Raw genomic sequence first — 10,515 nt, 5'->3', positions numbered from 1 at the left:
GTCCGACGATTCTGCGGCAGCAGCCAGCCGGAGCCCCCTTTTTCGCGTACGAATTGTGTAAATGTGACGGATGACCTGACCGAAAACCTATGTTGCTTTCGTGTTGCTGCTCGGCTAGATCGTCAACTCGAAAGCGCCGATCTCATTTCGCCGCGCACCGTAACGTCAGCTCCTTTTGACGGCGCTGCTGCCTCTACTAGCCTCCGTTCCCCCTGACGTGTACTACAACTCGGAGCATGGCGCTCGCCAGCGGTTTTCCTTGCGCTGTGCTCTTCATGGCTTTTCTATGTGAAATTCACTTCGTTAGAGCGCCAAGTCCACCGACACACATCTTATGTGCCGACAAAGACTGCCAAGGTGAGATATCGGTATGCTGTGTGACCTCGGGTTCTAAAATGCCGTGGTTTCTAAAGTGCTGACTGCCAGTTTGCCACACGAAAACATATTGCTGTTTCTGTTGTGCACTTCACTGTATCGGACTATTCAGCTTATCTAATAGCGAGCCGGTAACCGAAGGAAACAAGCGGCCAGTGTCGTCTGGCGATCTTGAAAGCTTGTGACATAATTTGAGTCATCTAACTGATATCGCTGGGAATGTTCTCTCGTTGCTCCGCTTCGAACAATTGCACCGGCTGCTGATTTTTGGCTGGATGTGGTGGTGCTTAAATAAGGTCGCTTGCGTCAAACCGTTTTTAACTCGCTCGCTGTGTATTGCGTAATTTCTTGAGGCAAATCCGATTGCCCGTTCACGGCTGCATGCACAGCGGTATAAAAAAGCTTGGTAACTGACACAACTAGTCAACCTATCGTTTGCGCCAGTTTTGATTTGTCATCGTATCGACGAACTTGTCTTTGGAAACGCCTTCTTATACATTTTTGGACTTGATGCCTGTTCAAATTTATTTTGTTGTGGCCGAAATAATGAAACGTATTGCAACTTTACCTCAATATGTTTATATAGCATATAGTAGTAATTATGTGCTTCTTGTTGCAGGAAAACTAGGTGAAGGAGTCACGTTACAGGCCTATGCGCCTATCGTAGAGGAGTTCATCAATTTTGGCAAGAATGAGAAGGTCACAGTCTTCGGCAGAACAGAGAAAAGCGATGTTCTGCACGTTCAGGTACTCGCTGCTCTCGCCTCCAGCTACCACCAAAAATTAAGCGTGTCAGTGCCAGTCTTCCGCGTGGTCTTTGACTGGGAGTGACAATTGCATGCCTTTACATGCACTTCATGCGACACACTGAGTTTTCAGACTGCGAGCTGTGCCATGTGCATGAATATAAAGCATGTGCAGTGTGATTGCCATCAATACATGCATGGAAAATCAACAGAGGTTGGCTGATGTTCTTGCTTGTCTTGACAGCGAAGCGTTGTCAGAGGGCCTTTGGCATGGCGATATATAGTATTCGGGCCATCCTTGATTATTTAAAAGAATTTGACGTAATAGTTCTGTGGCAACCCACAAGGTGGAGAGAAGTAATTAAGAAGTAAAGGTGGTGGTCCCAGGTTCGAGTCCCAGATCAGGACGAATTATTCTTCAACTGCGATGCTTTTCTTTCAAGGAACCCGTATGTATCGGTTTCCATTGTATCAACTGCTACAATTTGGTGGATGTCTGATTTTCCCTTAATTACTTCTCTTCACCTTGCGGGTTTCCGCAGAACTATTATGCCAAGCTCTTGCCTTTGCTTCAAGTTGTTGACAAATTTGACTTTGCCCTGCCATCTGCTAGCTGTCTGGTTAGCTCAGATGGTAGAGCGGCTACCCGGAAAGGTAGTAGTATCGAGTTCGAGTCCTGGACCAGGACAAATTTTTCTTTAACTGTGAGGCTTTTCTTTCGAGGAACCTGTATGGGTTTCCTTTGTAGCATTTGCTACATTTGGGTGGATGTCTCATTTTCCCTTAATTTAAAAAGAATGTGTCTTGACTCTAGGGTATTAGTTATCCAGTTTGCTTCATCCATCATTTGTGATCTTGTTCCTCATTCGTTATCATTATTCACCCAGTGCAGAGCCGACCTGTGTGCTTTTGTTATTAAACTTTTCTCTCTCTCTTGCCTACTTACTGCAACATATTAGTGTTGGCTCGTCACTCTATACAAATTTTTATAGGTCGGGAAAAAGCGTGGCTACGCCCCAGAAAATGTTATCAAGATTGAAAAGATGTTTGTAGCCAAAGAAAAACTTGTTGAAGTTGAGGTAAGCACATTGCATGGCACAGTAAAAATAGATTCTTATTAACAGCCTTTTGTTTGATTTTTAGGTTCTGTCCATCCAGCCTTTCAAGGCAGTTTCAGAGGAAGCAACACAAGGTAACCTCTGCCATTTTGGTTTTGATAGTCAATGCTCCAAAGCCAAATCTAACAGGCACATATTGCTTCATGAACTTGTAGTATACCAGTGCTACATGGGTACTTTTTATTGCAATTGAGCCCTATCAGGATTGAACTTTTTCTATCGCGATCGATGACAATTGCTGCTGCACAGTCCAAATCTGGATCAAGTTGAGTGAGCTTTAGTGCACCAGGTATTGCTAAGTGGTTCGAAAGCACCTGGAAAATTCGCCTAGTATGCGGTACAATTTGTAGTGCAGATTTTTTAGTGCAAGCTTCAAGCACAATGTAGGGATTGCACTTGACAGGATCCAGATGAAGCAAAGTTGTGATCTAAAGTGCCAACGTGGTAGCACTTCATCTGGATCAGGCTTGATCACAGTTGCAAGTTTCTCTGTGATATTGGTATTAAATGTATAAGGAAACAGGAAATGATGACCATTGCTTGTGTCGTAGCTGATACAGATGCCATTTTTACTACCCAATGTTTTTTTTACCAAAGCAGGTGCGATTGGCTCAACTATTGCAGATAAGGTCTGCCTCAATAGGACCAGCAAAAAGGGTTAATCTATGCCATTCAACAAGCTTCCTTATTGTGGCTTCCCTCATTTATTTCAATTTTAATATTTACCAAATAGAAGCACGTATGGGCATGTTTTATACCTTTTGTGTTTGTGGGGCCTCTGAAAATCTGTAGACAATGCGGTCCTGAACATGCAAACTAAATATTGTTCTCTGGCATGCAGCTGGTAGCCCACAGTCGCATAAAACATTGCTCGATCTCTCCTGCAGCTATCAAGGGGCACTCTATATTGTCACAGTCTATGACATATACATAAGTCACACGTGGCACTTTCAATTGCGATCAGGCCCGATTGGAATCATTTTTCTCGTCAGCACCCGCCGTGTAGTGGCTATGGTGTTGGGCTGCCAAGCCCGAGGTCACAGGGTTGAATCCCGGCCGTGGCAGCCCGCATTTTTATGAGGACAAAATGTGAAAACACCTGTGTACTTAGATTTGGGTGCATGTTAAAGAACCCCAGGTGGTCTAAATTTCCGGAGTCCTCCATTACAGCGTGCCTCATTATCAGATGGTAGTTTTGACACATCGTCATCATCAGCCTATTTTATGCCCACTGCTGGATGAAGGCCTTTCCCTGCGATCTCCAATTACCCCTGCCCTGCGCCAACTGATTCCGACCAGTACCCATGAATTTCCTAATTTCATTGCTCCACCTAGTCTTCTGCCATCCTGGACTGTGTTTTCCTTCTCTTGGTACCCATTCTGTAACCCTAATGATCCAACGGTTAACAAACCTGCACATTACACGAACTACCCAGCTCCATTTCTTTCCCTTAATGTCAATTATAATATCGGCTATACCCGTTTGCTCTCTGATCCAAACCGCTCTCTTTCTGTCTCTTAATGTTATGCCTAGCATTCTTCGTTCCATCGCTCTTTGTGTAGTCCTTAACTTGGTCTCAAGCCTCTTTGTCAATATCCAAGTCCTTGCCCCATATGTCAGCACCGGTAATATGCACTGATTGTACACCTTCCTTTTCAATGATAATGGTAAGCTTCCAGTCAGGAGCTGACAATGTCTGCCGTATGTGATCCAACCCATTTTTATTCTTCTATGAATTTCCTTCTCATGATCAGGGGTCTCTGTGATTAGTTGACCTAGGTAAACATACTCTTTCAAAGACTAGAGGCTGACTGGCGATCCTGAAAGCTCTTGTTCCCTTGCCCGGCTATTCATCATTATCTTTATCTTCTGCATGTTAATCTTCGACCCCACTCTTACGCTCTCTCTATTAAGGCCCTCAATCATTTGTTGTAACTCCTCTGCAATGTTGCTGAATAGAACAATGTCACCGGCAAACCGAAGTAAAACCCCATAATTTAATTTTAATTTCTTGACAGGGATTGGGTCCTTTTGCAGCTTGTGCAAGTGAGCCAATCTTGATTGAGAAACTTGACCAGTTGGGCTCAATCACGATCAAAAGTAACCTTGTGGCACCTGTAATAGACTGCATGACAGACGATATGCACCAGCCATTGGGCAGTTATTCATGTCCATGAGTTAATCCTGAGCAAAAGCTTCCACACATATGCATGCCCCTCTAATCTTCTACTAGGTAGCGGCATTTGTTAAGACATCTTGCTCATTGTATCACCTGTTGGGGCCACCCTTGTCAGGCGCTAACCTTGGAGGGTCACCATAAGTGCACTGTTGGAAGGAGGAATAGACATTGCAAGTTACTGTAGGCATTTGAGAGGAAGTGTGTTGACGGGCAGTGGGGAAAGTAACCATTGTGCTCTACATATATGTTATTAGGTTCTTCTCAACAATGTCTTTAAGAATTGAATGAATATTGCAAAGTATTGCACTCTCCTCAGTGCACTCTCTGGTTTAAAGAAGAGGTGTTGCAGGGCCTCCTTAAGTGCTTTATAACCTGTCTCACAGGTTTTCGCTACTGCTGAGAATACTTTTGCTTGCAGCCACAGAACTGCCCACAGAGCCTGTGCCCACAGAGGCTATGCCAAGCCCAGCAGTTGTGAAGAAATGCAAGATACACGGCACTGTTATGAGTGGTTCTATATGCGATGACGAGGAAGCCATTGAACTGAACGACGAGACCGATGCCAAGACCCAGCTGAAGAACACTGTCGATGATCTAGCAACATCTTCACTTGACAGCTGGTCGTCCTCATTTATGACAGATGTAAAGGTCGATTTGTCACATGAAGCAGACAGTAATAAAGCTTCAGAAGAGCCTGTGACAGCCAGTGTAACACAGCTACCGGCTTTGAACCACACACAAGTTGACAATGCAGATCCTGAGAAAGAAAAGGCTACCTCTAGTGAGCAGCCATTGAGTATGTCGTTGGAGACGGCGAAAGATGCACCTGATGAAGTATCTGTTGAGGAAGAAGGTGAAGATGAGCAAGATGGTGCAGAAGAAAAGCCAATCCCTGGTGAAGTTGATGAGGAAGCAGATGAATCACTTTCTGAGGAGAATCACACAATAGAGAATGACACGGCACCTACTGGAGCAGTTTTGTCCCTGGCACCCTCTGAAATGGGCCTCAGTGCAACTTCTTCAGATACGGCTGTGTTGTCTGACCTGGCTACACCGTCACTGCCTGTTCAGCAGCCTGACTATGCTACCACTGACCAACTTCTGTCCTCAACAGTACTTCAACAGTCATCCATGCCAGCCAGTGAATTTTCACTACCTTCAGAAACAGACCTGAGTGCAAGCTTAGTTGACAAATCTGCAGTAGTAGACAGCTCGGAGCTGCCTTCAGGTGATCCTCAGCAGTCTAGCCTGCTGACATCTTCGCAGGACATTTATTCATCACAGTTGCACGAGCAGCCTTCTTCATTGGCAACTGCAACTTCACTACCTGTGGAAACAGGGCTTGGCACGAGTTCCATTGAAGAACCTGCTGCGACTCTGAGCTCAATTGCTCCACTGTTCGACCAGCTGCTCACAAAACCAGCCATGTCTGAAGAAATTGTTACCTCTTCATCACTTCCGTCAGAGCAGTTTGCTCCCCTTACTGCTCCATCATCCACGCCTCAGGAGGCAGAGCCTGTTGAAAGCTCTACTCAAAAACTAGGTTCATCAGATGCAACTGTGCCATTGGGAGAACTGCATCTGACGGAGCAGACTTCCTCTGTCGACAGTCCCTCAATAATATTGTCTTCCGAATCCAATGAAACCTCTATTTTTTCAGTTCCAGCTCTGCAATCAATAGAGACAGGTCAGAGTTCAAGCTCTGTTGCTGAACCTGCACCATCAGAATTGCCCATGCCATCACAGGAACAACAGATGCAGGATTCTTCATCCACTGAGCCCCTTTTATTGCAGCTGTCAGCACCGTCTGAACACGTTAGTGTTGGAACAACAGCACTGCCTCCTTCAAATGAGGGCTCAGAGGGGAGCTCATTCATTGAACCTGTGGAGTCCATCCTGGCTACGGTGTCACTGGAGCAGCATCATGCAGACCTGACTACCCCTGAAAACCTTCTTACGACAACTCCGTTGACTCCCGAGTCTGAGCAGTCTTCCGCAGAAAGTGCATCTTTCCTGATGTCTTCAGCCTCACCCCCGTCAGAACCTAGCGTTGAAGTGGAGCTGGGATCCTCTGTGACTTCACAAGCGGAAAGCATGCCTCCGGAACCCACAGCTGAGGCTCTGGTGTCTCCCTCCTTGCTGCCAGCAGATGGCCTGGCCACATCACCAGTGCCAGCCAAGACTGAGTCGAGCCAAGAGCAGCCGAGTGGTGGTGCCATGGACTGGGGCGTGATCGAGGAGTACATCTGGCAGATGCTAGCTCTGGTGAGTCACTCACAATACAAGGCACCCGCAGTGGCAGCTACTCAGGGGCTACGGTGGTCTGCTGCTGAGCACAACATTGCAGCTTCAATTTTCGGGTGCAGTAGCCACTTTACGATGGTAGTGGAACGCAAAAGCGCATGAGCACTGTGCTTAGGGTGCATGTTAGAGAACCCATGGTTGTCAAAATTAATCCCGAGTCCTCCACAATGGTGTCACTCTTAATACACTTTGGGACGCTAAACCACACAATCTTAAATATACCAGGGCACAAGTAGCGAAAGGTGGAAATCCATTACATATTATTTAGCTGGAGCAATGGAAATTCTGGGGCTGAAAAATGTAGCTTCAACGCAGCTGCATGACATCACAGGTGTTGTAGGTGATTAGTAGCACCTTGATTCCTTCACATACTGTAATTGTGGATTCTGTTGCATGCCAGCATTATATTACAGTTGATATGGCTGCTGTCCTGTTGTCACGGTGGTTACAACAAATTATGCTTGAATTTCATGCAACAAGATGCTGCCTGTAATTTGCACCCGCACCCTATTTCTACTGCTTTATTTATTTGTTTGTTTGTTTGTTTTGCAATGTGACATCATGCGGTTATTGATGCCAATGGGGAGTTTACATCCTCAGGTGTTTCTTGTTACTTTCTTTGAACATGTTTTAAGTGAACCATAGAATGATGCTACTTTGTGGTGCCACCTAGCATTTTAACTGTTTCCACTGCTGACTGAGGTTTCTGCTCTGATGCAATGCTGCTTGAAATAGCTAGACAGGCTGAGAAACAGTGTATAAATAAAGGCGACATGGAGTAACAGTGACTGCCTTTGGAAACAGGACACAAATGGTTGATGGAGAGAAAATTCAAGGAAATCTTGCCAATGTTTCAACCTTCTTGTGTGCCAAACTGTTGCGGTGTCTGTGAGATTTGTTTCTTCACATTAGGTAAGCAGCAAATGTGTTCACGCTTGCACAGTGGATTGTCTTCCTCTTGTTTGATCACTAGAGGGTGCACAGCCATGCTAGAGCAGTTTTGAAATGTGCCTGTTTGCCCACTGAATTGCCATAAGCCATTCATTCATTCATTCATTCATTCATTCATTCATTCATTCATTCATTCATTCATTCATTCATTCATTCATTCATTCATTCATGCATTTATTCATAATATACTGCAGTCACATTGGACAAAGTAGGTGAGATTTTATGCATTTGTTATGCTAGTTGCAATCAAACTGGGAAGTACACTAAAATATTGCAGCAATACATTGAAGAAGCACGAGTATTACTTGAAATACTAGTAGGCAATTCATATTTTACTGTAAAAAGCAATCTGAGCACCTTCAAATGTGCTAAAAATGTGAAGAAACAAGCACAGCCAGATGTGCGCTTGTACAAAATGAACAATGTACATAGCAGCAACACCAAAACGCAGCAGGAAATAAGCAACTCTGCAACTAACAGCAGCCACCAACAATGTTTCAGTACATATGCTCTCACAAAATGCAAAATGAAAACTGTGGAGACGCACCAGTGTTAGGAATGTGTAATATGAGGCATTTTCGAGGTGTGCTGCGGTTTAACGCTCCATATTTGCACGCTCTGTGCACAACCTTATGATTTGTGCTTGTTGATGTCTGGTGTTTCAGTTCCCCGAGCCTTTGCGGGAAGCTCTGGCCAGGCCTGTATTGCCGTCTTCATCGCCACTGCTGCTGGCCTGCTGTGCCCTGCTGGTTACTAGCCTGGCAATCAGCCTGCGTGCTGCTTGGCTGGTGAGCCTCTTTGCAACTTTTTTAAAGTGATGGCTTTCTTTATCTACTTTCCCGGGTTCTTGGGGTTGGCAGACTGAGATCTAACATGGTAAACAGTAACAAGAGCGAGGAAAGGGAGAGTAATGAGGGGAGGGGGAAGTGCAGATATGGTGGAGGCATATGATTGGTTGGCAAAAGTGATGTCAACAAATGGGAAGAGGAGAGAGGCAAAGATGGCTAGCGTCAAACCGCATCCTCCCCACATAAGAAACGCAACAGAATAAGCAAAACAATATGACTAACTTGCACAGTCATCTTTGGTGGCTTCTGCTGGAATTGTATTAGCTTGTGTTGTTTTTGCTTAGACCAGTAAAGTTTGTAATATGTGAACTTGACAGTGATAGCTAAACAAGACAAACAGGTGATACAGGCAGGCTCATACTTCCAAATAACTTATTGTTCCAGTATATTAAAGTGCTAGGGATACAGCTAGGTGTGTGAGTTGGCCAAGGCATTTGTTACACCAAAATGAGGTAGACTTCTAACAAAAGACCATGTATTGTGCCTCCCAGCAAGAACTCAGTCCTCTGGAATGAATGAGAAGACGATCCCAGGGGCTCAATTACTTGTTAGTTACAACCAAATGACGTTAAGCCAGAGAAAAAGCATAGGGGGAATTATTTTTCAGGTTTTAATAAAATGTAGAAATGGTAAGGAAAAGGGAAGTGGACAACCACCACTGTAGCCTAACTTGTAAAGTGCCGCACATGTATTGTAAAAGATGTGAGTTCAGCTCCCACCTTCAGCAAGTTATCGTTTCATCCACTTTCATTTTTCTTTTTCTAATTGTTTCTGCATTTCATTTAAACATAAATAATTTTGCTTGTGCCTTCTCTGGCTCGTTTGTATGTTTTGTTTATATAGTTATTTGGAAGGTTGTTTCTGAGTGTAATTTGTAGTATCTCATTGCTCTGTGCATGTGCTCAGGGTGTAAGTAGTACTGTCTGTGTACTTCTCAAGACAAGCTAGGTTGGAAGGCGTGTATATTCTAAATCAGTGCGGCATTGGTTTAGTTAGTGAACATCAGAATTGAACATGTTACCATCCATAGAAGAGGCATAACAAAGGACATGACACACTGTTGTCTGTCTTCTTCTGTGTTATGTCTGTTCACTGCCCAATGGGTTCAATTTTAGCTTGGGAGTGTGTGTATATGTGTGTAGTCTTGGATGTCTTCATCCACTTTGCTTGCACCACATCTTTCTTGTCTAAACACGCATCAGCTGTAGCAAAAAAAAAGTATTCTCTTGTTGCTGATTGGGGGTAGAGGAAGAGAGAAGCCTGCTGGGTGCCTAGTAACTAGTACTTCATGTGAGTTTGGCGCATTGACACCAGTCCGAAGTGCTGGAATGAGAAGAGGCAGACGCCATATGACAGAGCGTCATTCCTCATTGACAGCATCTTGTGCACTTTATGGCCATGCCACTGGATTCAACATTTGAGAACATCCAAACATTGGCATGTGTCTGCTTCACAAGTTGGTTCACTAATAGTCGGGGCAAGGTAAAATAGTGCAAGGGTAGGTGAAAGATAAGTGAGCATAGTGTGTGGTTGTATGAACTTATTTACCCCAATGCTTCATTGTTGTTTTGCCTTTCTTTACTTAAACACAACATAATCCTCAAATGTATTTCTTAAATGTATCTTTAAATGTCTTAAATAGTGTGTTTAAATAATTTTAACACCAGGGAAGAAACTCGGGTGAAGGCATGTGTGGCACCAAGCACCTTTATTTGGTCACATGCCCTGAGAACACCAGGCCAATGAAGAGCTACCTCATTCCATCATGGCAGCAAACGTAGCTGCTCCTTTGGTGCATGCCCCCAGGTGCACTCTGCAGAAGCAAAGACTCCAAGGAAGAACCTGATGTTAATTGTAACCATACCGTGAGCACAACAAAACATGAGCATAACATAACTTTCCCAAGTGCCTAAGCCCTATGCAGTAGCCCAGGGTTTAGGCCGCATGTGTTTTAGTTACTGCTGTCGGAAGCATTAAGATGCAGCATTTAATC

At 44.5% G+C, this 10,515-nt stretch overlaps 1 protein-coding gene across 1 annotated transcript in view; it reads left to right on the top strand.

The window, feature by feature from the left end:
• The first annotated feature begins 7 nt into the window (after positions 1-7).
• LOC142563530 (uncharacterized) overlaps positions 8-10,515 on the top strand; it is a 36,796-nt gene continuing 26,288 nt past the window's right edge. Inside the window, exons 1-6 of the mRNA XM_075674076.1 lie at positions 8-357; positions 995-1,122; positions 2,114-2,200; positions 2,265-2,313; positions 4,838-6,684; positions 8,340-8,462. Coding sequence (XP_075530191.1) covers positions 237-357; positions 995-1,122; positions 2,114-2,200; positions 2,265-2,313; positions 4,838-6,684; positions 8,340-8,462 — 2,355 coding nt within the window. The 5' untranslated portion in view covers positions 8-236. The remainder of the gene's footprint in view (positions 358-994; positions 1,123-2,113; positions 2,201-2,264; positions 2,314-4,837; positions 6,685-8,339; positions 8,463-10,515) is intronic.

This window comes from Dermacentor variabilis, chromosome 11, assembly GCF_050947875.1.
Source record: "Dermacentor variabilis isolate Ectoservices chromosome 11, ASM5094787v1, whole genome shotgun sequence".
NCBI classification, from domain to species: domain Eukaryota; kingdom Metazoa; phylum Arthropoda; class Arachnida; order Ixodida; family Ixodidae; genus Dermacentor; species Dermacentor variabilis.
This window is presented reverse-complemented; position numbering and strand designations above follow the sequence as displayed.